The sequence below is a fragment of the Vicia villosa genome, linkage group LG3 (genome assembly GCF_029867415.1).
Source record: "Vicia villosa cultivar HV-30 ecotype Madison, WI linkage group LG3, Vvil1.0, whole genome shotgun sequence".
In the NCBI taxonomy this organism is placed as follows: Eukaryota; Viridiplantae; Streptophyta; class Magnoliopsida; order Fabales; family Fabaceae; genus Vicia; species Vicia villosa.
In genome coordinates this window covers 23,850,043-23,876,591 of record NC_081182.1, presented here as the reverse complement: position 1 = coordinate 23,876,591, position 26,549 = coordinate 23,850,043, and the positions used below count along the sequence as shown (strand labels likewise).

Genomic DNA, 26,549 nt, shown 5'->3' with positions numbered 1-26,549 from the left:
GGCCACTTGTGTGAGAAAGAAGTGGAGAAAATAGTGGAGAGGTGGAGACGGGCGTCTCCATTTGTGACGTGGCCACTTATGTTGGGCTTTGGGCCTTCGGAGACGGGGGTCTCCATCTTTGGAGACGGGGGTCTCAGTTTGGAGATGGGGGTCTCCATTTGGAGACGGGGGTCTCCATTTGGAGATGGGCATCTCCCTCTGTTTTCGTGGACTGGGCTTTTAGTTTGCACAATTGGGCCTTCTTTGCACCCCTTTCTTGCTTCAGCACCCCTTTTCCATCTTTTAGGCACAAATAGTAGTGATTTTAGCTCCATTTCTTTCCTTTTCACAAATAGTCCTCAAAACGAACATAAACCCTAAAACAATGAAAATACCAGCATAATACCAACATAAAACAACATAATTAAGATAAAATAGGGAAATAATATATGTAAATCAAGCCAAATATGTGATACAATTTCGTGTTATCAAATACCCCCACACTTAAACCATTGCTTGTCCTCAAGCAATCAACCACACGGTAAAAGAAAATGATTAAGCAAGTTTCGAAACAAGGGCATGACACGACTCCTAGTCATACGTGGTTACTAGGCAAAGGTTAGATCGATAGGTACTAAATGCCAACACCAAGGATACCGTAACGACACAATGTCAAAAACTCCCTCCTTATACAAACCAATTCGAATTATGCCATTATAACTCAACCTATATCTCTCGTTTTTTCTTTCACTCTTTTCATTCAAGCGCAATCACATTAAGCCCGTTATCCGTACACGCACATAGTAGGGAAATCGGTTAGCGACTATGATCCTTTTCTTTTCTTTAGCACGGGGTTCTGGTTTTTAGTGGTGCAACCCCATTTTTCCCAACTGCGGTTGCGGGGGATCGAACCGTAGTCCACCCTACCAAGCCCAGTACCAGTGACCTCTAGGCCAACCAACAGTGGGTGCTAATTATTAAATCCTTATTGGCTTAACAACCTTTGGGCTAAATGACCGGGTGAGGGTCACCTAACTTAGAAGGCTAATCTTCAATTAAATCATTTAAAAAACAGGATCATTCACTTATATTCATCGACTCCCTACGTAGTTTGTGCTTAAGATGGTGCCGACTGCTAATATAAACTACTTAAGAGCTACTTTGAAAACTTGAGCCTAAGGTCTCGACATAATGGGCATCCAAATTGATATCACATAATGAGGGGGTTTAGGGTGTCAGGACAGTATCGATGTTGTTGAAACATCTCCAAGTCTTTCTAACAATGCCTAAAGTGTGACAACCTCTATACTTTCAGAGTGTGTATGCCATGCGTCAAAATTCAAATTTTTGTTGGAGGTTAAAATTTTCAAATTTTTTGGGAAATTTGATAACAACAGAAAATCATATATAAAGACTTGACAACATAACTAGAAAACAATAAAGCAACAAATGAAAGCGGTAAAGCTTCTCCCCCACACTTAAACCAAACATTGTCCTCAATGTTTCGATCCAAGGTGGAGAAGAAAAGTCAGAACCTATATGGATTCTACCGGCGGGCTATCACAACCAAATCTGCTCCGCGTCCGGAGGAAATATCTTCTCCTATCATGCTCATCAACTGTGTCACCACCAGCAGCAACACTCGTAGGAATGTGCGTGGAGACCCATTCATCTTTGAGATGATCATCTATAGATTTTTCGCCTAGATATGGCCGAGACGTGACAAGTGATCCATATCTTTATTATCTGCAAATTCAAATTATAAAAGGAAAACATTAAACTGAAAACTCGTGAGTTGCCTCCCACGCAGCGCTTTGTTTAACGTCGATAGCTCGACGGTTTAAGAGTGCAAGCACTCAAGGTGGTTCTCTTGAGAATGACTCCTCAGTTGCAATTTTTACAAACCTCGTTTTCCATGGCCACTTATCAAGCCATCTCACATATCCCTCACCTTTTCTTTTCTTTCTTCTGTGGGGTGGTTCATTCTTTTGAAATCGTGGTGGCGGTTCTGGATCGATCCTAAGTATCAGCTTTTCGAGTTCGGGCTTAGTGATATTATCCACCACCTCAAAGGTTAACCTTACCCTCTTATCACTAACGATATCCTTAGTTTCATGGTCGTCTAAATTTCTCTTTTTATGCAAGACTTCAAATAAGGGTGCATTAGTGTTGATATTTTCTGATACCTTCACATACATTATGGATTTGGAGTCTACCTTAGCTTCCATAAAACTTTGCGGGAAAGAAATCGGTGGGGTATAAGGAAGAGGAATAACAATAGGTGTTTCCCTCTCTACCTCTTCTACAACCTCCCTTTCAGTTGGTGTTGGTGGATTTTTGTCAATCTCCACTCTTTTCTCACTAGAACTCTTCTCAACCATATTATCACTCTCCTCAATCTCATAATCACTCTCTTCAGGAATTTCAATTTGTTTTTCACTAATGGTTGTTTCAACATCCAAATGCTCCTCAAGGAAGGGTCCTAGAAGGTTTTGTTCAAGTTGGGAGATTTGAGTCTCTAATGCCATGTTGTGGGTCGCGAGGGACTCAACCATAGTGGTCAGTTGCCTAAAGGTTTCATTGTTCTGAAGACTTTGTTTGATAAACTCTTGGTTTTGGACGGTTTGTGTCTCTACAAAGTGCTCCATCATGGCTTCTAATCTAGAGTGAGTCAGTGTCTCGTCGGGATCCTCCATTGATGTTTCGAAATTAAAATTATGGGATTCTTGATGTTCTTCAAAGGGAGCTAGCATTGCATTTTTCGTTTCCTCAAAGTGCTTCGTCATCATAGATTCTAGCCTAGAGAGAGTTTGTTCTTCAATGAATTCCTCCATTAAGATTTCGAGGTTGGATTTATGATAATCTTGCGATTCCTCAAAATGTTGGGCATGGTGATCGTAGAGGAAATTTGGTTGATGATAAGTTGGCGTTGCATTGAAATCCTCTATTAATGCTTCGGGGTTAGAATTATAGGATTCTTGCGGTTCCTCGAAATATTGGGCGTGGTGATCGTAGAGGAAATTCGGTTGAGGATAAGTTTGGTTGGAATTATAAAATTCTTGTGGTTCCTCAAAATGTTGGGATTGGTGATTGTAAAGGGAATTCGGTTGAGGATAAGCTAGTGTCGAACTATAATCCCCAATTAATGTTTCGAGGTTTGGATTATAGGTTTCTTGTGCTTCCTCGAAATGTTGAGATTGGGAGTTGCAGAGGTAATTTGGGTGAGAATGAATTTGTGACGCATTGAAATTTTCCAACAGTATTTCGAGGTCGGATTTACGGGATTCTTGGTATCCCTCGAAATACTGTTGTTGGGAATTGTAGAAAAAGTTTGGGTTATACATAGTAGTAAATGAAAAAAAAAAATAATGCCTTAGTCTCTACGGTGTAACAGCGAGTTACGATATCGACTTGAATAGTCCCCGGCAACGGCGCCAAAAACTTGATCGCGACTTTGCGTGTCTATTAGTCGGGATAACTGCAAGTGCACAGTCGTGTCGTGTAGTTTTAAAAGATATCGAATCCACAGGGACTATAAATCGACCTACCGTTATCTAAAGTTACTATGCAAAGCTAAGGCTAATGATATTTGGGTTTTTTATAAATGGGGAAACTAAAATCTTAAATCTAGGTAAAAATATAATAACAAACGGATATCAGTATGTATTTCATCTAACTTAGGTGATCTGAAGTTCCATTGGCCAGATTCTAATTAAATCAAAGATCTTTACTAACTATGTTATTTAAAAGTCCTCCTCTCAAACTCTCGCTCTATTGATTCAGACTACGATCCTAACTCTTAATGTACGCTTTCGCCATCCCACCAGATTTAGAAACGCTTTTTGAAAACAACTTAGTTAATAAAATGCTTGTTTTATGAAGTCGTTATCTACTTAAATCTCCTAATCTCAAACTCTCGCTCTGTTGACTCGGAACATGCTAATATCCCTAACGTACGCTTTCGCCATCCCGCGCGGGTTTAAAAACACTTTTTGAAAGTAAATAAATTCTAATTAGTTCTAATACGCTTTCGCCATCCTTAAAACTAATGTCCTATGTCTACTATCCAGTTAAAGATCTCAAACTTCCGCTCTATTGATTTTAACCTTTGACCGTCTTAACACCTCAAACTTTCGCTCTATTGGTTTTAAGACTTACTAATTAAATTAGACATACAAACCAAAAACAAGTGACATTTAATAAAATATAATTAAGCCAATTTATTTCGGATCCCTACGGTTAAATTACTTTACATACCGACATCTAAATAAATTAGCCAGACATATTAATATGGTTAAACATGCATAAATAAATTCGGTTCATAATATTAGGCATATTAATTGGCATATAATATATCATGCAATAAATATAAATAATGGCGGTAAATAATAAACCTGAATAATATAAATCTGAAATAAAACTTGAATCTTGGAGTACTTGAACTTCCACCACAAGTCGGTTGGATTGTTCTTCAGAAATTATTCGGCGTAAATTAAACAAGGAAATTAAAAAAACCAAATCTAACGTAAGGTTAGATCTGTTAAAGATTCACAACAATTTCCGGTGTAGAAATTGTTGTGAGAAAATATGAACGAAAGTAGAAATAAAAACTGAAATTAAAAATGCTGGAATGAAAAGGGAAATAATACTGAACTAAAAATGGTGGCTGGGACTAAGCATGGTCCAACCCTTTTTCACTTCGCAGAAGCCTCTATTTATAATGAGAAATGTGGTAACTGCTTCTTCACGTGTTCCTCTTTCTTCCCCGAGAATTTAGGAACAATTTTGACTTGGAAAGAGTTGGAGACGTGCGCCTTGTGTGAGAAAGGAGTGGAGAAAATAGTGGAGAGATGGAGACGGGCGTCTCCATTTGTTGAACGTGGCCACTTGTGTGAGAAAGAAGTGGAGAAAATAGTGGAGAGGTGGAGACGGGCGTCTCCATTTGTGACGTGGCCACTTATGTTGGGCTTTGGGCCTTCGGAGACGGGGGTCTCCATTTGGAGACGGGGGTCTCCATTTGGAGATGGGCATCTCCCTCTGTTTTCGTGGACTGGGCTTTTAGTTTGCACAATTGGGCCTTCTTTGCACCCCTTTCTTGCTTCAGCACCCTTTTTCCATCTTTTAGGCACAAATAGTAGTGATTTTAGCTCCATTTCTTTCCTTTTCACAAATAGTCCTCAAAACGAACATAAACCCTAAAACAATGAAAATACCAGCATAATACCAACATAAAACAACATAATTAAGATAAAATAGGGAAATAATATATGTAAATCAAGCCAAATATGTGATACAATTTCGTGTTATCAGTGTTGCAATGGCTTCAGATATCTCACATTCTAGGAGGCTGGCAAGAATAGTTGCAATGGATTATAAACTACAGCAAAGGAAAAAGTTGAAGAGCTCAAATCCTTAAATGTGCTTTCACTGAAACTGTTTATGAGAGTTAAAAACATAGAAATTTTAAATGTTTTAACAATACTCATAGCAATTGAAAGTTAGGTGATTTCATAATTCACATAATTGTAAATATGCTTTGGATGAAACCAGAGTTAAGGCGTCATCTTGCTCATATGTTAATGTCTTAACTGTTGGTTATAGTTTGTTTCTTTTCTGTTGGCTAGATCTTTATGATCGCCTCGTTTGTAATTATTTTTGGTTCATCAATCAATATATTCGTGATTCCAAAAAAAAATATATGTTTTTCTTTTATATATTGTCATAGATAATATAATATGTAAAAAAGGCACAATAAATGGAGCATTTTTTTAAGTTGTTGATTTATAAGTAGAGTTTAAAGGTAGTGCACTGTCACTGTAAGATAATATTACCCATAAAATCAATCAAAATGCTTATACTTGTCATGTCGTCAGGGTCGTCTTACTCGATATTGAGGCCTAAAGCAAACTCTAAAAATTAGACATTTATGAAAATATTTTTTTTATAAAAATGATTTTTAATAAATTTTATTTTTCGGAATTTTTAAGATGCAAAATCGTTTATTAAATTATCATAACCAAATTCTTGTAAAATTTATTTTTCAATTGATAATAAAGCCAACACATTTAATATTTGTTGAAACAATTTTGATCTTAGATAGAATTTTATTAATCAAAGAATGTGACTAGACCTTTCAATTGTTCTACAACAACATCAATATGCATATTTTTAGATTAAATTTTTTTACCAACTGAATTTATTGCAAACCACACCTCATACCAAATAGTCATGCCTAACAAAAACTCAAAATTTTCAAGCTCATAATTTGTTAAACATTCGACTTCACTCTCTATTTTTGGTTAGTCGTTAACTTCAACTAATTTTGATAAAGTATCTCTTATTTGTGAAGTTTGAAATCTTAAAGATTTTACACTTTTAATATGACTTTCTCAATGCATTTGTGGCATAAATATATGAGTTAAGCTGGAGATATGATCTTGTATAATTTTCTATCTTTTAGTAGAAGAAGAAAATATTGTATAGATTCATTGTATCACTTCAAAAAATGACGTACTTTTAAGACAATAATTAGCCATGTCACACACTACTAAATTTAGACTATGACAATCACATGAAGTTTAAAATGTTATAGGATTAGTCTCTAAAAATCTTTTTTATACACCATGATATTTTTCTTCCATATTAGAAAAATTAAAATTCAGGGACCTAAAGTGAGGACTTTACTCTCCTAAGGGTTGAGACGGCCTTACGTGTTATATCAGTATTTTAAAATTAAAAGTGTGATTTGACAGGATACATGTTGCTCATTGGTTGGCATATACATGTATATAAGATGAAATATTAATTATGTGTGAATATTAAATTAAAAAATTATTATTGTGAGTATTAATTTAAAAAATATATATTTTTGAAACAAAAATTGTTCAATATATTCAAACAAAAGAAAAACAAATATATGTTCGCTGTGTTTTTCTAGTTTTGAAATTATTTTATATTTTTTTAAGTAAAAGTTATTATAAAAATATTGTTGAGATTGAATTAAAATTATTACAAACTTGTAAATTTTAAAATAATATGTAAGGTTAAACTCATACAATTATTATTCCACACTTGTTACTCACTAATGTTATATGATAAATTTAAAAGAAGTATATATTATATTGAAAAATAATAATATGCATCTAAAAAATCATGTTAAATAATTTTTAAAATGAAAATGTGATGTTGTACTAGATAAAAGTACAATAAACGTAACAACCTCAAATGAATTAGGGTTATTAGAGATTTAAGGTTTGTTCAGAGTTAGAGTTTGCTCATGTGGGATGGTGAGAAATTACGTATGTTGGTTTTCTCTATGTGTTAAAGATTGTCCATTTGTTATCATGGTGCCCCTCTATTTATAGTCCATAAAGGCTATTAATCAAGCAAGCCCAGTCTCTCTAGAATATCACAACCCTTGAGGGAGTGGTGGTTGATACTCAGATATCCATGAATATGGCTAGATCCCATGACTTCCTAGATATTGATGGTTGACCCGAGACACACACGTCATGGACGGTGAGTGGAAGATCGGGTGACAAATTCTGATAAAGTCAATCAAACCAAACCATACTTTTTTCTCTTGCGATTTGGATGGCTTTTCATACCAAAACCTCCAAAACCAAACCACACTCTTTCTCTTGCGGTTTGGTTGACTTTTCATGTCAAACCCGCCCAAACTGCACCGCGAACACCCTTAATTATGAGAGCTTTTTCCCTTGCTTCTCACATGGAAAACATGTGGTATTTGAAGAAGAGCCCTTTGATTTAAGCTTTATGGAAAACTATGTATTTCAGTCGTCTCCTTTGACCAAAAAATCTTACCTTAGCTGGCTAGATAGGGTTAAAAAAATGAAAAGTATGGGAAAATGGATATTTTTTTATTTAATACAACTTTCTATGGTTGGTCCTAATTATAACCCTCATACATTGGTCGTTTCCTTCTTCTTACGGGAAACTTTGACCAACACATTTCACATACTGTGTGGGATGTTCACCCATACGCTTTTCGGCATAGCGACAATGGCTGGTCTTTGGCCAACTAGGGAAATTTTTTACCCCACTCTGATGACCAAAACCAAACATGCCTTCCATTTCACTAGCGCTTGCTGTAACACCCTAACTCTCCAACGAATATTAATATAAAATTACAGTAAATTTTTCATAAATAATAACACATGTAATTATGATGTCACACTTCTACCACATAATATAACCTGCTCAATTATTTGAATAGATACATAACACATATATGGATGAACAAAAATGTCAACACATAGTCTTTAACTTCAACTTTTATTACGCAGCGGAAAAAGAATCATAATTATTCTCAACGCAATTTGCATTCACATGCAATATTAATTATTCAGACAACTAAGAGTTCATACAAAACAACTAAGCGTTCATTGTTGAAGCGGTAAAGCGGCAAGCAAAAAGTAATATGTTTATTATTACCGGGTGATATAGGTTATATCGTATCGTAGTCCACAAGATTGGTAGAGAAAAAATGCCGTTCAACTATCTCACGTTCTAAGTTTCATGATTGGGTTATGGAATGTAAAATGCGGGAAAAGTAAATAAAAGCAAATAAACAATCTATTGTAGCTTAAGAGAATTCATTCTGGAATCATATTTCTACTCAACCCGTCGAATACTTAAATCTGAAGATCTATCGCTCAACACTCATAATACACATCAAAATCACCAGGCATCGCTCAAGATGCAACATCAGTGTCCATTTCTGCAACACCGTCAAGAGCTCAACCGTATCATTCACATCGACGATTTCTCCACCGACACAAATAACACGGAGGCATCAAACTCAATACCTATTACGATTATTAGCGCCAAATCTATGTATAGAGCTTAGAAATTAATAGCTATCATTCCTAATCAAGATCTATGATGTCTATTTCTACAACAACACAAATCCAAAGCATTTAAGCAAAAAGATCAAGAACAACAACAATAATGATTTGTAAAGCAACTAGATAAATGATCCCAAGATCCACAAATGCACATACAAGAGAGGAAAAATATACATATAAACCCATCGTTGGAATGAGTCACAGGGAAGAAGAAGAACAAATGGAAACTTACAATCGGAGACCACCCGCGTTCAATAGACATGATAAACCACCCAATAGTGTTGCTTTAACCTTTAAACTACAAATAATAGATCAGAGCTCAACTTTATCAAAGAATAGGTGATAATAAAACCTAAAATGACAAAGCTGTCTTATTTATAGAAAAAACAGAATTTCACTTAGCGCGCGACACGCCCAAATAGCACGCGATGCACCCTCTCACTAATGGACCAAACCGCCCTAGCGTGCGATGCGCCCTAAGTCCGCGTGATGCACCCAACCTTCTACCAGAATTTATTCTTTTGCTCCCAGGCTGCGCGATGCACCCTCGATGGGCGCGACGCGCCCTACACCAGAACTTCATAGTTTATTCCAACTTTGTGCTCGCAGTCGTGTCTTCGAAACTTTATTTCTCAAGGCTCAAAATACGCTAAAATACCTACAAAAAGACACAAAAACCGCCAACGGTATACAAGTATATAAAAATACAACTATTCACAAAGTATTCGAATTTACATACAAAACGGGGAATTATTCAAACAGTATTAACAAAAAGTATTGATAAGTGTCACTATTTACATACACCAAATAACTACATTTTGGAACTTATAATTCATCCCCCTGGTGTTATGTAACACTCGAGGCCGAAGAAGGCGAATGGTGGTTGCACCGCGTGTAACACTCAAGGCCGAATATGGCAAGGAGTGGTCGACAATTAAGCGTGCTTGACTTGGAGTAGTATTGGGATGGGTGACCTTCTAGGAAATTTCGGTAGCCCATTTCATAAGAACTCCACAGTTAAGCGTGCTTGATTTGGAGTAATATTGGGATCGGTGACCTTCTGGGAAATTTCCCAAAAAGCGTGTGAGTAAAGTCAAAATATGCTGAAAAGACCCGTGTTGGTTTATGAGGTGAGTCGGTAATCCTGAAAGCAGTTTGGGGAGTTACATGTTAAATATCAGAGCAATGACGCCATCTTAAAATAAAACAAAAAGAAACATCTTCCAAGCTACTTCGCCAGCGGACTAATCCTAATTACATGTATGTTACCCGCGTGGAGGCAACATTCAAACAAGAGGGGTGAGATATCATAACAATATAAAAGAATGTATAATAATAAGTATATAGCAATATCATCAAGCGTAGTCATACATTCCACATGTCACACATTCACACCATTCACAATAATCGTTATTAACATATACATCAACCACAACACTTATCTATCGTGTTAACAACAATGCAGTGCAATGAGACTGACTCACAAACTCAATGCACGTGGTGCCAATATCGTTTCAGATCCCATATATCTAGGATAAGAACCAACAGTTATAAACAATTTGGTTCACCTCTTTCTAGATCCCCTCTATATAGGATCATATCCAACAATCATGAACAATTTGTTTCACCTTGTTCCAGATTCCCTCCATCTAGGATCATAACCAACAATAGGACCGAAGTCCACAATACACCATGCATGCGACACAACCATGCAACAACACGCAACACATTGACATTTACACCTATCAATTCAACACTCAAATACACGCCATCTACTGTCCATACATTAAACAAAGAAATTTCACACAAGTCAACCAAAGCATATAACATCATCACATATAACAACATACACACATTTCAGCATAACAAAAGATATCTCGCACAGAAAAGAGTTGATCCCTAATAAATAATTACCCACTATATTTTAAATTGTTTTTATTGGATAGAAAATGTTTTTAGCTTCCCGTAAATTCAAACGGCGCGTCGAATAGACACCCGAGTAAAAAGTTACAAATTTTTGAAGTTTCAGAAAAATCTATTCAACACAATGGTAACCAGTTACGCATATACTGGTAACCTGTTACACCCCTGTAACCCCTAAACTCTAAGCTTCTATTTTGTATGGTAACTGGTTACCACCAGAACAGTAACTGGTTACACCTTTGAAACTGCCTTCCCACGCCATTTTCAAATAGGGTAACCGGTTACCCTCATACCGGTAACCGGTTACACCTGAACCAGTCCCAAAAAAAATGAATTTTTCTCCATTTCGAGAATCCTTCCCTCTTAACCCCAAAACCCTAAATTGCATTTTAAAACCAAGTTTTTCATTACCAATCAACAAGCATACATATTACCCATGTTCCAGTGCAATTTATACCACCAATTCCACTGATTCTTTCACAATTACATCACCAATTCATCACATACATTCACATATAAGAACAACAATTTCATGGATAAAGTCGTACAACCAAAGCAACCCTATTCTCACACACAAACCATTATACAATCCCTTAGAAATTTGGAACCCCACCCTTACCTTAGATCGACGGTTCCTAAACTTCAAAGAATGAATCTTCAAGCTCTAGACTCTTCTCACTTCCTCTCTTCTTTGCTTCTATTTGTCTTTGAGCAATTGTTCCAAATGATACAATTCTCTTTCTCTCCTTTTCCCTTTTTACTAAATAAACCCTTAGATCCCTATTATGGTATTCCTTATTTACCCTCACTAATCCTCATTATTCCCACTTATATTTATCCGATTTAAATAATTTAAATAATTCTAACAATTATTCATAATTTCCAACACAATCATTTAAATTATAGTAATTCTCAACACGACAATCCCCATACACTACCCCACACATAGCATCGTCAAACAATTTATTTCATCAAATAATTAAAAATAAAATAATTAAATAATAATTGTAATATTTGGGGTGTTACACTTGCGCTATCTATAGTTCTTTCATCAAAGATCATCATATTTCGTAGGTGCCCAAGAATACATAGCTTTTCTGACTTATTGGTTATTCCACTTTATTTTCTGCACTAGTTTTCTCTAAGTGGTTAAGAAGTTTATTTCTATGGACTCTCAATTCCATGAGAGAAGAAACATTTGCTTAAGTAAATTAATCTTTGGTAGCCTATCTGAATCCCTAGGAACCACTTCTTATGACCTAAGGGAACATGATAATTCTGAAAGCCTTAAGGTTTTTGGCCACATTTGACTGTTGCAGTTGTGGCTTAATGCCACTTTTGAACCTTCCCTCAAAAATAGTATTTCACATAACCTAGACAGGAATATCAAAGGCCTAAGATTTCCCAGGTCACTCGGGATGAAATAAACCTCACATCAAAGGAAATCTTTGAGACCTACTCCGATATGTTCTACAATTGTATAACATTTTTCTCAACCATGGCAACATTCGTTAATTGAAACTATAGATCCGTCTGGTTTTGAAAAGCATATCCATGCTCCACTGTTGAATATCAAAGAAAAATACATGACATCTAGATTGAATTCTTCAAGCCACGTGTCTTGTCAACAAAACTCAGCTATTCAAAAATGAGGCAATATGACAGCTTCCTACCAACCAAATTTAGTAGTTATACAATTTGGCTTCATCCAATTCTTGCCAAGATCCCTTTTTGTTCAAGAGAAAATAATTTTTTGATGTGTCTGACAAACCAAATAAAGACTTTATCAACGCATGCCTCAATGTTTTTGCCAAGAGAATCCTGCACCTCAACCCTTTCAAATTTCCCCTTCTTTCCACTGCACAAAAGAATTTAAAAATTGGCGTGCCGCCTATTATCAAGGTGTGATCGACCCTTTTACGATGGTTCAGTGCCTAACCGATGCCTTTTAATATTTGAAAAATCACTCGAAGAAAAACAGAGGTACGCGCATCAAAGAGATCCAAGTTTTTTAGCATTATTTTGAAACTTTGTATGATTCTAGTAATATTAGTCGAACTATTTATGACGTTGCTCTTACTTTTTAAAAAAATTTACTGAAGCCCTTCCAAACTTGAAGATACCCTCATATGTAGGAGATATGCATGTATTCTTTTGCTTTGAAGTTTTATTTTTCTAAATTCCACTGTTGCCTACTTGTGAAATTGGTTTGGGCTTTCGTCCACCATTTCCCGACTGGTTTACTTGTGGATCTTTATCACCGTTAAACTACGAACTAAAAAAAGCCTTATCATAAAGTAGTTTCAACTAACTACAACATGGAGAATTATAAAGGTCATATACATGTCGATGTCAAACACATCCGAGTTTTGTCCCCAATCTTAATAAGGTACATACAAGACTATTAGGAAATTCTAATCTTCGTTAATGTTCTTTACTTACTTGTGTTGGAATTTTATAGCTATACCCATTAATCGAAAAGAAACTAAGAATAAGCAAGCCATAACAAGCAATGATCGTGAGAATCTCGATTAAGTAAAGGCAACAACACATATAAATTTTTGCATCTTTGCCATATTTTAAAGCCATTACTTATCTATCTCTGCTCTCGTCTTTCAGGGTTGAAAGAGAGGAAGCACTTCGACTGATGACCGACAGTAAAAAAAGAAATCTAAAAAGAACAAAGAGAAAGATGTTTTGGACAGTGAAAGAGCACATGTTTCATTTACCTCTTTATTATTTTTACCTCTTCACTTTTATCCTTCATTATACTAACCATGTCGACTATCCTAGTCTCCACAGAAAGAGTCAGAGTTTATGGATGAGAGACTAATTTTGACTCAACCTATTCCTTCAAAGCATCAAACTACTGCAGTCACTAAGGTTGTAGTCTTAAATTTCGAGGATACGGGGAAAGGCAAAGCTCTTGCAGAGAGTTTTGGTAGAAAAAAGAAAAGAAAAAAAGAAAAAGACGAATAAGCAAACATCTAAGTCTACTCCCAGAAAGCTCATGAAGGAGACGATGACCACCTTCGATGATGAAGGGATTGCTGAAGGGGAGGACTCCCAACTCAGAAAAAAATAAAGTATGGCAAATGCCACCGTGTCGACCTCATAGAAGTCCACAGAATGCATATTCTTGTCTAAAATTCCATGTAGCTAAGGTATTTATCAATTCCTCCCTGTTTATATTTCAATATCCACCTTTCATAACCTATTTTGATTTGATTTTAATTTATAGGTGCGACCCCTCAGTGTTGAGTTCCCATCATTTCAAGCCACTGTAGCAGTGCAAAAAATTGATATTAAGTTATTGATTAACTTAACTCACAAAGAAAGAGTCGCCACCGAACTTTATTGTTTCCAAAAGAGAAAAAGGGGAAATATGGATAAGGAGGTTGATTATGTAAGGGGAAGGTATTAACAACGCTCACATATGTGGTACTCCACATGAAGCTTTTGAAAATATGTGTTTTTAGGCTAAAGCGATTTTGTGTTCGCCGCTGCTTTATGATTTACTTCATGTTATCTATTATTTTGTTATAAACAAGTTATACACATTGTCTTAAATATTATATCTAACATCTGTCCAATGAACGAACTAAAATTCTAATACCAAATATGAGTATCTCGTCTATTCTTATTTACTCTCAACTCCCATTTTTCTAATAATACAATATTGAACAATCTTAAATTTTTAATCCCCGAATCTCATTCTTCTATCGGCATACACATATTTTTTCATATAACTCAATTATTTTTTCTCTCCACCTCACACCCCCGATAAATATTTTTAAAATATAGATTCTAATGTTAAACCTAAAATAATTAATAAGTTATTTTCTAAACCATTATATTATAGTATTAGTCCATCTTTAAAATTTAGGATTTAACAATTAATAGAAAGTATTAATAAAGAAGAAGTTAACGCATTAAAAAAACTCTTTTATAAGAAAATAATAAAAAACTCATGAGACCAAACTACAATAGAAAATAAAATAAAATATATTCTATATATTCTTTTTTTATACACCTAAACGATATCAAATTAATTATATATAACTAGGGGTGTTCATTGGTTCGGGTAAATCTGAACCAAATCAGAATCCAAACAAGACTATAGTATTTGGTTGCATATTTTTTAGTTCGAGTAAGAACCGAACTAAATCAATGAAATCTAATGACAATTGATTCATGCATCAAATTTTTAATTTTTTACCCGCAAACCCAACCCAAACCAACCATATATAATTATCATGAAAATAGCTACCAAATATTCAATTTCAAGAAAAAAAAGTTAAATGTCATATATGGACAAATTATTCTATTTTAATTTTTTATTAGAAAATTGTTAGTGTAATGTGGTAACTAAGCATAGAACTATGAAACACATTCACTATCATACTAACTAAAGTGATTAGTTATAGATTCAAAAGCCTATATGTTAGATATTTTTCTTGTTAGATATTTTTCAATGTATTAGAGAAAAATTGTTAGTCTAGTATTTACACTTGAACAATATTATTACTATACTTTTTTATACTACTATGAAAAATTAATTATTCGTAAATAAGTTATTTTTTTGAAATATTTTTGCATTTTTTTATCTACCTGATCAATCCAACTCAAACTAACACGTTGTTTCTCGGTTCAGTTTGGTTTGTGCTTTATTGCAAAAATTTGCAAATCCAATCCAAACCAATCCATTTAGTTTTGACAATTTCTTTATCCACCCCAAACCTTCTTAGAAACCCGCGTGAAATTTCTAAAACACTCCTATATTTCAGAAGTGCACATCGGAATGCACATTTTTTCTGAAAAAAAAGTGATTTCGGATGTGCACTTCCAAAAATACCTTACTTTTTTTAAAAAAAGGTGTCTTCGGAGATGCACTTCTGAAAACACATTTTTTTGAGAAAAATAGTATCTTCGAAGATGCATTTCCGAAAACATATTTTTTTTTTTTTTGAAAAAAATGTAAGAACCAAACTTCACCAATATGCCTAAAACTCAATTTCTTGGTACCATTGGATGTGTATTGATGTACTTAGAGAAAACACTTTATCAATTTCATGCAATGCCATTACCATTTAATTTAATTTTGAAAAGCTAGGGTTTATATGCATTTATGGTGAATTTCAATTTTTGACAAATGTTGCTTGCTTCTTGCAAATTTATATGCCATTAGCATTAGATTATCATGACAAATATGAATTAATGTTTGTTTTCGTGTAAGACCATGCCTAATGTGTGAATGGAACCCGTTTTGTATGTGAACTTCGTGCTCATGATTATGCTTGATTATGATTGTTGTTTTGCATTTTCTTCTTATCATCTTGTTCGCCATACCATGAGCTTTCCAACACATATTTGTTTGTTTATTTTCATTGAGTATGAAAAAATTTGTTTTGAATTGTTTGGAACAGTTTGAACATGAGTAAACGAAGAAGATGATGTTCTTCGTGATTTCAGATTTATTTCGGAGATGTATTTTCGAAAACACTAAAAAATGAGTGTTTTCGGAGATGTATCTCCGAATTCTAAGAAAGTAGAAAAAAAGTAACTTCGGAGATGCATCTCCGAAGTCAGGGGTATTACGAGGTTTCCAACAGGAATTCTCACACCAGAGAGGTGGATGAAGAAATTGTCTTAATTTTAATAGATTCCGATATCAAATTCTCTCAAAATCGAATCAAACTCGCCGGCGAACACACATATATAATAATATAATCAATTCATTTCACGTTAAAAATATAATTAAATTCCTGTTGTATTTCTTTTTATTACCAAAAAATATATAATTAACTTTAAACTAATCACATATTTAAACAACTATACACTTTAAATAGTAAAATGATAGAAGTGTAAAGAAAAAGATGTGTAGCAATAAAAAAAATAAAAGTGTCACAAAATAATGAATGAACATAATTTAGACGAAGTAATGCTCTTCCTAAAATCCAACCATTGAAAAGCATACACGCAATTGCTTACATCCACGTGTACGTTATCAATTGGACCAAAGCATGTCACAAAACGTACATCTAAAAGTCCATTCAACCATCAAAACGACTCGTTACATTACCGTGCAAGAAGGGGTTGAATTAACTTAAGCCATAACAACAACAACCACTGCATCACATTCTCCATCGCGAACGAAAGTGTGGAATGCACTAATTCATTTCTATCACAGTGGCTTCCTCAGGGTCACAACAGCAGGGAGGACTATCACGAAGAAAACCTTCTTCTTCTTCTTCTTCGAATCAACAAACCGGGTCGACCCGAATCATATACAGAGAATCAACCGGTCATTCCGAATCGGATCTTCCGATCTGGCAGCGTAACTGGTTCATTGCGTTTCTGTTTGTAATGGCGCTTGGATTCTTCGCTCTCGCTATTTTTCTCTTTCTCACTCTCGATCCTGATGTTTCTCCTTCCTCCACCGCTTCTGCTTCCGCTGCTTCCTCCGAAGGCGTCGAGGTTTCACTTTCTATATTTTCAATTTCAATTTCAATTTCGTTGTTTAGGGTTAGCGATCTTACGAATTTATAATTGATTTGGTTTGTTTTGATCTGGAAATTGTATAGGTTCAGATTACTTATGGTTCGGTTATAAAGCTTATGCATGAGAAGACCAAATTTAGGTTGCATTCTCATGATGTGCCCTATGGTTCTGGCAGTGGCCAGCAATCGGTTACTGGTTTTCCTACTGTTGATGATGCCAACAGTTACTGGGTAATCTAATTTCTAACCTCATCATTCGTATTCAATTTAAGCTGTGATTGGATTACATGATTAATTAAGCTCTTATAGGACAAACGCATAACACATAAGTGCTTATTAATAAGCTATTTTTGCTAATAGAAGAGAAAATAATGGTGAATTGTTATTTTATTGATTATAATTTGTAAGTTACCCTGGGGAGCTTATATAAGTAAGGTGCAAAAAATTTATATGCATATGATAAGATGTTTTCATAAGCTCTTAAAAATATTCTGAGTATTAGTGTTGGTAGATAATCTCAAATAAGTTCATCCAAACATACCTTTAATATCTAGGTGATTTTTGTTATTATTGTGATGATTTGTGTTGATATTGATTCGGCGATTGATTATTGACTTTGGATATGTGGGTTATTGTTTTGCAGATTGTTAGGCCTGAGCCAGGAACTTCAGCTAAACAAGGTGACACCATTAAAAGTGGCACAATTGTTAGATTTCAGCACATGAGGACAAGGAAGTGGTTGCACAGCCATTTGCATGCATCCCCAATATCAGGCAATCTCGAGGTGTGTTTTCCTTTCTTTTTTTCTGCAAGTGTTTATTACTATATATATGTTTTAGGATTTGTTGGTGGTTGATTTTTGTAAATGTTTCACTTTAATAAACTGATTCTAAGGTGTTCCCTGTGTATTCCCCCTTACATATAGCTGCCAAATTAAAATTACAAATCACGGTAAATTCCTTATTAATAGGTTATACCTCTGCTCCCACTTGCATAAGCTAATGGTGCAAATTGCAATCTGCTCTATTTGCTTCATTAGATGTGCGAGTGCGATTATAAAGACAAGACTCTGCATTTGGTATCTAATTGAAACAATTTTGCGGGTGTCACCTCCTCTTGCATATAGCTGCCTTACATATAGCTGCCAAATTAAAATTGCAAATCATGGGTGATTCCTTTTTAATACGTTATACTTCTGCTCGCACTTGCATAAGCTAATGTTGCAAATTGCAATGTGATCTATTTGCTTCATTAGATATGCGATTATAAAGACAAGACTCTGCATTTGGTATCTAACTGAAACAATTTTGCGGGTGTCACCTCCTCTTGCACCTTCTTTATGTCTCTGATTATGTTTCTCTTGTCAAAATCTCTCGTCTTAGCGACATATCATAGGCCACTGTTTAATTCTATCATTTCGCTTTGGGAAATTATGTCGTATGCTAAATGAATAGTATCATGCTATCATATATTGTCTCTGATTTCTTTGCATTCTTTTCAACCATTTTAGTATTTCAGTATTTCTTCAAACATGTCTTAAGCCTATCCACCTATCCTTTGCTGAAGTAAAACACAAGTGAATATGACTAACTGCAACATCCTGATATTATCTCTTAGTTGCTTCTCTATAAAAATCAAATAATAATAAATACTGTTTATCATATATGTAATACATGGAGATAAGGTTTAGTTGTTGTACTATGAAAAAAATCAAGACTGATGCAACTAACCACCACTTATAAGTTATTTCATCATTTATCCATGTTCTCACCTATAGACTGACGCAAATAAATTTGACATTGCATAGTTTCTTGAATTATACTCCTAGACCTTATACAGGAAGGGGTATTTTTTCTTTCTTTCTTAAACCTAGACCTAATTTTTTGGTCCTATTTTATTTCCTTTGCATTTGAGTAAGCTAAGATTAAAGTTAATGTTATGATTCAAATATAACCTGTTTTAGACCTAGTCTGACCATTGAATAACTGGGTTTATATTTTTGAGTTGAAAATAGGTCAGCTGCTTTGGTGGAGAAAATGATTCTGACACTGGGGACTATTGGAGGTAACTTGGTTTTTCATGGACAATAATATAACTAGATCACTATATTCTAGAAAGTGCTTATATTGGTTTTATTTTCATTAGGCTTTTTATAGAAGGAAGTGGAAAGACTTGGAAGCAGGATCAAAAGATTCGGCTTCAGCATGTTGACACTTCAGGCTATCTACATAGTCATGATAAGAAATACAGTCGGATTGCAGGTGGACAGCAGGAGGTGAGAAATTACCTGGAATCTTAAAATTTTCTTTGGTCTTTTGCAAATATTTTATTGAATTGCAGATCAGCAGCGATGTGCAGACGATGTTATATACCCTAGAAAATTTTGGATACTTAACTTGCTGCTTTCAGTTGTCATTTGTTGTTAGGCACTTAAATGTTAGTTTTTTTGGGTTTTTGGCATGCATTACTAATAATGATGTTGATGATGATATCATATACCATAGTTTTTTTTTTTAAATGATACTGATGTTTTATTTTTTATGCAAATATTGGAAGTGAATTATCATTATTGATTGCCATTTATTGTATTTGACTAGGTTTGTGGTGTTCGGGAAAAGCGCGCTGACAATATCTGGTTGGCAGCTGAAGGTGTCTATCTTCCTGTTACTGAAAGCAAACAAGTTGAGTAGTATCAATATTTTGTCCAATTAGGGTCGATTATGTGATTGGTTGGCTAGCATGGGTAGTGATAATAGAGGCAGATTGTTGAAGGGAAAAATATACGTGAGCACTCTTAGGATGATATTAATGATAGAAATATTGTCATAGGTTTCACTTTGTTATGAAGTACTGCAGGTCCTTCTCCCTGCAGAAATACTTGCTGCATCTGTTATTTTTGTTGTGCAATGTGCTAATGGGTAATTTTTCAAATAGGACTAATAAGGATGGTGCATTTAGTAGTGGAACTTTATTTTTCAGGTGAATTAAGTTTAGTCAATTATACAGATGACTACGAAGCCAATGTTCAAAAACTTTTTATTTTTCTTTCTAGTATATAAATGAGTTAACTTTTGAATATATACACGAGTTAAGTTCGAAGATATTTTCTAACTAAAAAAAGTTAATTCAACGACACCGAATATGTATGATAAATATCCCTTTTTTTGCCTTGTTGCATTACACCAAAGTTATATGATCTTTCTATCAAATGATGGAATCTTAGTTTTTGAAGAAAATAACATCCTAATATCAGCATGACAATCTTCAATATTGGAAACATTTCTTTAGAAAAATTGTCAAGTGCTATCGAATAACAATTTTAACATCTTAACATTTGGGTTGCAAGTAAGATGTCACATGTAAGATCCATGACAACCTCCGTTGCCTATTTTGCTCAGTTTCAAGTGTTATAATTACAGACACATTGTGGTCGGCCAACAATTGCTTATCTTACCGTAGTTTTTCTTCTAGCTTCTTATACTTGTTGGAGATCAATATGGGAGGAAAACGCGGGACTCAAGTGTCTTAAAACTTAGTAGTGTTGGTTTTACTCTAAAAATTTACTAATTTTATCATATTTTAGTGTTTTTTTTTTTCTCATCCTTAAAATTCTAAAATGCATAGTGTATTTTTAAGCTCTCATATTAATTTGAAATGGTTAAATGCATGAAAAAAAAAACAAAAGCTACTCAACTCATACAACAGTAATGAGACAACAAATTGGATTATTCAAATCAATCATTAAATTAATACCACACTTCTTCATACTAGTACTTTATATTTTATTTATATTTTATTGCTCATCCGTCTCATAAAAAATATCATATTTGAATAATGCGTTTTTTAAAAAATGATTAGATATTTATTTTAGTGATAAAACTAATTTTATTTACTAGAATACCTTTATTAATTGTAATTAATATAGTACTTGAATAAAGTTATGTAATAAATAAAGGTATAGTAGTGGAAAAACATTAATAAATGTTGCATTGTTATTGTAAAGAGACAATTATTTTTAGAGGAGTGGCAACACTCTTTTTTTAACACTCTCTCAAATACTCACTTTTTTATTGGTTGAAACATGTGTGGGTTTCTCAGTTTAAAAATAGATCTCACATAAAGTGGTAGGACTCACACATATTTCAACCAATAAAAAAAGAAGTGTTTGAGAGGGTGTTGAAAATAGAGTGTTCTTAGCATTTCTCTTATTTTGAGATAAAAAAAAAATACAAATGAGACAATTTTAAATCAAATTGCGAAAACTCTCGGCCCAGGCTAGGTCTCTCACGTGAGAGTGATGTTTTTTTTAACAATTTAGTGCCGATGGTTAGTAACCCTCGATAAACAAAACCCTCGCTAAATAACTTTAAAACATGATGAACAATAGTGAATAATAAATATAAAAACGTTGAAATAGCGGAGGTTTTTGACCTACACAAAAATTCCCGCTGAAATAACTTAATTATATTTTATAGTACCACATGACATTAAAATTTTGAAGTAGAGTGATTTTAAACCCCGCAACATACTAAAAAGTAAAATGTAAAAAAAGAAGAGGATATGGTAGAGGATGCCAAAACTGTCTAAATTAGATATCAGAATCTCTCATGTTTTTTTTTCTTTTGAAGATCCACTCAAAGGAATTGAAGTGGTTAAAAAACCATCTCCAACATCCCTACCCCATCCCTTCAAACACATGTGACCAAATTAAATATACAAAAGAACACAAAAATAAATTGTTCACTAACTCACTCTTTAGATTTTCTTTTGGAAATTATGAACAATAATTATTTTGGAAATTATGAACAATAATTATCATGAGTGTTTTTTTTTTGCTTTCGCACCGGTTTCTGACCTATATAGTAGATCGACTAATCCGGCTCGTGCACTGGCCAAGCGTTATTTCTGCCAGGAATCGAACTCGGTTTCCCCGAGTACCGTCCTTTGCAGAGACTCGTTTGTCACTCGAGCCCAAGCGCTTGGTTATCATGGGTGTTATTCCAATATGATAAAAATGGGTAATTTAGTTAATGACAATAAATGCATTGCAAATAGTCCCACATAAAAGTGGAGCAGGCTTTAAAAGCATTTATAAAGACCTTGGAACATTAAACTCACAAAAGGAGAGCCAAAGAGGATAAGGTACTATATGGATATATACGGTGGTCCCAAGCATAAAGCATTATGCTAGTTGTCACATCCAAACAATCCATCGTTGATACATTGGCTTCGGGACCAGATCCAAGGGTGTGGGCGTAGAGGCACTAATGGCGGCTTGTCTCCATGATTTTTGGCTACCATTGCAACATATGCTGAAAATGTGCTCTTTCATCAAGAGTTGAAAACTTATAAAATAACACATGCATAGCCTATAAATAATAATTTTAAGGAAAATGAATCCATTCACAACTCAGTCCTGGATCCATTTGATCTTACCGAATTATCTATTTTTTACATGAAACACACAAGTAATTCTGAGACACATCCAAAATATCCCTACGATGAAGGGCGTCTATAGTTGGGATTCTATTATTTAATATCCTCCACGCAAGCGCTATGTTTTGAGACTAACAAGAATTCATCTACAATTCATTAAAAACATGCAACACCTCTACGTATTCATCCATAACAAGTTGTAACCACTTTTAATAGTGTACAACACATCATTTTTCAGCAATCACACCCAACGTCAATGGTGGCGCCCCTCATTGTCTGCAACAAGATTAATATTTTGGATAACTCTGTTGCGAGTTCTTCCTCCTAAATGATTAAATTCATATGGCAACATTCTGCAATTCTGGTTGTTTGCTACTTTAAACAAACGTGGGAAAAAGAGATAAAGCAAAGGGACCCATCCAATGATCAATCCATAATCGACTTAAAGAACCAAAACTCAGCTCAGTTTCAACACATTATGAAATCATGAATTGTATTATCTTTTTTTCAAATCTCACCGCCAAATTGAATAGTTTCAAGACTTAAAATGCTCATATATTCTAGCCATTTAGTCGACAAACCTTCCATATTTGTGTTCAATAAGAGCCTCCACCAACCAAGATAGAATTGTTCGCTGATTGAAACACTTAGAACACAATATCATTAGCCATATTTAAGCCATCGAACTCACTAAATTCGTTAGCTCTTGTCACTTATCTTGTCAAATCCTATGTTGATATTACAAATAAGAATGGTGCCAACGAGTCTCCCTATCTTAAACCCCTAGACACTTCAAAATGAAGATGAAGATGAATAAATACAAGCCTGAAAATGAATGAGTGTAATATCAGTTAATTTCTATTTTGATGTCTTGATTTAGTCAAATTTATAGTATAACTGAGTTCTCGTCAAACCCCTCACTCACTCTAGGTTAAACTGGTATTTTATGCATAAAATGTAGATTTGACTAAGTCAATCTTTAATGAATTGATACAAGGAAGTTGACAAATCAAATCAACAATTTTTGGTCAAATGAATCAATTCAATATTGCATGTGAATCGATTCAAATGTGTTTTTGCCAATTTTCTTGTGGTCACGGGGCATGTGATCTGATTCATGCTATGTCATGAATCAATTTACGATTGGAAATTTCATGGCTTATCTCAAATTGAGATGTGTGATATGATTCAAAGTTTTTTGTGAATTCATTCACATGAGTAGATTCATGAACCGATTTACAATATAAAATTTTCAAGTTATCTTTATCATTTGAGTATATTCAATTGACAATCAGTCATCATGTAATTTTATCAATTGTTTCAAATACTTTTAGTAGTTTTTAGTGAAGAGTTATATGGTTTTATAGTAAACTTTTGCAATATTTGAGTTTAAGACTAAATGGCTGTCAAAATAAGAGAAAAAGAAAAAATTTGGAAAATAAAAAATTTGATACAACATTGAAAAAATCGCTGCACATTTTGGTATGAATGTTGTGTGATCACTTTTATTGCCAAGGCCCAAGAGATTCTAATTCGCTTTAGCCAATCACCGCGTGATTTGGTTTGGTCGCTACACGATCACTTTTATTGCTAGTAAATTTTGATGCGTTTTGGCCAATCGTTGCGTGATTAAGTGTGGTTGATGGACGATTTAAGACGTGTTTTTAACCTTTATAAAAGAGAGATTGCAATTTTTTTATGGGAAATTTTATTTAAGAAGGGTTTTGGCGACGGCAAGGATTGAGGGTTTTTCGCCATTGAAGATAATAGAAAGAGCACAATTGGTTATTTGTTCATGCTTGGACCAACACCAATCTCAAGGAGTTTGAAGAAGCAAGTAATTATGGTTTGTTTTCATGCGAGATAGAGTATGTTGCATGTCCAGCACTTTGGTTAGAGATGCTACTTTAAAGAGTTGAATGTAAACACCTGTGTGCAAATCAATTTGCTAGTGGATAATTAGTCAACAATTAATTTGAAAAAAATATCATATAAGTCATGGTAGGAGCAAGCACATAGGAAGAAAGTACTATTTTCTTAGGGACCAAATTGACAAATAGAATTTGAGAATTAAGTATTACAAAATTGAACTGCAATTGATAAATATCCTAACAAAATCGTTGAAGCATGCAAGATTTAGAGGTCTTAATGGGTTAATGGAAATGAAGAGCTTAGAGAACCTGAATTAGAAAGAATATTAGAATATACTCCCTATGGCCATTATTATATAAGCAAATATTCTCTTTTTAGATTCATTGAATAATGAATGTATCTGGTCTTTTATATAGACCATATACATTCATTACTCAATAAACCTAAAAAGAGAATATTTGTTTATATTTCAGGTCGGAGTAGTATGTTATCATCTCTCAATTGTCTTTAATTTTCTTTAAACACCCAACTACAAATAACTTGAAACATAAGTTACCCAAGAACCTCCTATTGGACTTAATGCATGGCATGGTAAAATCTAGTATTGGAGTCATCTTCGACATATATATATATATATATATATATATATATATATATATATATATATATATATATATATATATATATATATATATATATATATATATATCAAATTGTGTTGGTTGGCCACATGGACCCCAAAAAAAAGTACACGCCCACTCCGTTAGTTGAATGAAATGAATTCACACATCATATCAAAGTTGCACCCATGAATGATAGGTTATATTTGCTCAATCATAGACACTTTTTTTCTTATAAACATGGAGTATATAATTAATACTCACAAATTATTCACAACTCAAATAGAGCACACGTCACCATAATTTAATGACAGTCATTACTATAATCTCTAGCTACCATCATCATAATGTATAAGCATGGTTAATGATTTTGTATTGCTAATTTATGCCTTACGTATAGCATCAGGTAGTCAAGGTGTCTTTCAATTATTACTATACTCATCAATGAAGCCTCAACCATGCAATACCCATACTGATCAGGCTAATACAATGCCACACGCAACAGATGTAAGATCAGCAATTAATACACCAACAATGTTTGGTTAGTATGATCAATGTTTGCAATCTATAGACTATATAAGCATATTAATGTTACTATCAATTGATGAAAATTTTCTTCTAGCTAGCTTTACTAGAGTGTTGGTGGTCCGATTACTTCATTTGGTAATGTTTTCGTGATAAAATAATTTGAAAAAGATTTTTATCTTTAAAAATATTATTGAGATGAGTTGCATATTAGGTAGTCATTTTTAAAATGTTTTGTGGCATTGTCTTAAATTGTTCAAGAAGACTATCGACTAAAAGTTCTCCAAACACTTGAATAAGATATTAGAAATTAGGGTATTTGTGGTGCAGTTTGGACAGTTTTGAAGCAAAAAATCATTCAAACTGTAAAAGAAAAAATTGCAATTTGGTTTGGTTCGGTTGACTTTTAGAAATAAAATTGAACCAATCCAAATCAAACCAATGCGGTTTGATTGGTTCGATTTTTTCTTTCAAAATTATTATTGAGTCATACATACACATATAGATGATAACATAACTTTATATTTAGTCATTCATACACTACCGAATAACAATAAAACACATCATATTTGGACCACAACCTATCATTTAATATGCAAAATTCATATTAGACAAAAGTGGAATACTAAACATAAAACAATAGCATAAAGCAATATAAAAAACATTATAATAAAACAAAAAAAAGAAAAAGGAGATGAGATATTAGTGTAGATAAAAAGAAAGAACAAAAGAGACGAGAGATTAGAGAAGAAGATGTGTGATAATAACGAAATTGAAAGAGAGAACAATAGCATAAAAATAAGAAGATGAAAAAGAAAGTATATATA

The 26,549-nt window shown here is 33.9% G+C and overlaps 1 protein-coding gene across 1 annotated transcript; it reads left to right on the top strand.

Annotated features, from left to right (window-relative positions):
• The first annotated feature begins 16,849 nt into the window (after positions 1-16,849).
• On the top strand, positions 16,850-20,253 carry LOC131660663 (stromal cell-derived factor 2-like protein). Its single transcript, XM_058929953.1, has 6 exons — positions 16,850-17,246; positions 17,354-17,500; positions 17,913-18,053; positions 19,284-19,333; positions 19,415-19,544; positions 19,867-20,253. The coding sequence occupies exons 1-6, from the start codon at positions 17,136-17,138 to the stop codon at positions 19,957-19,959; spliced, it is 672 nt and encodes a 223-aa protein (XP_058785936.1). The 5' UTR covers positions 16,850-17,135; the 3' UTR covers positions 19,960-20,253.
• The last annotated feature ends 6,296 nt before the right edge of the window (positions 20,254-26,549 follow it).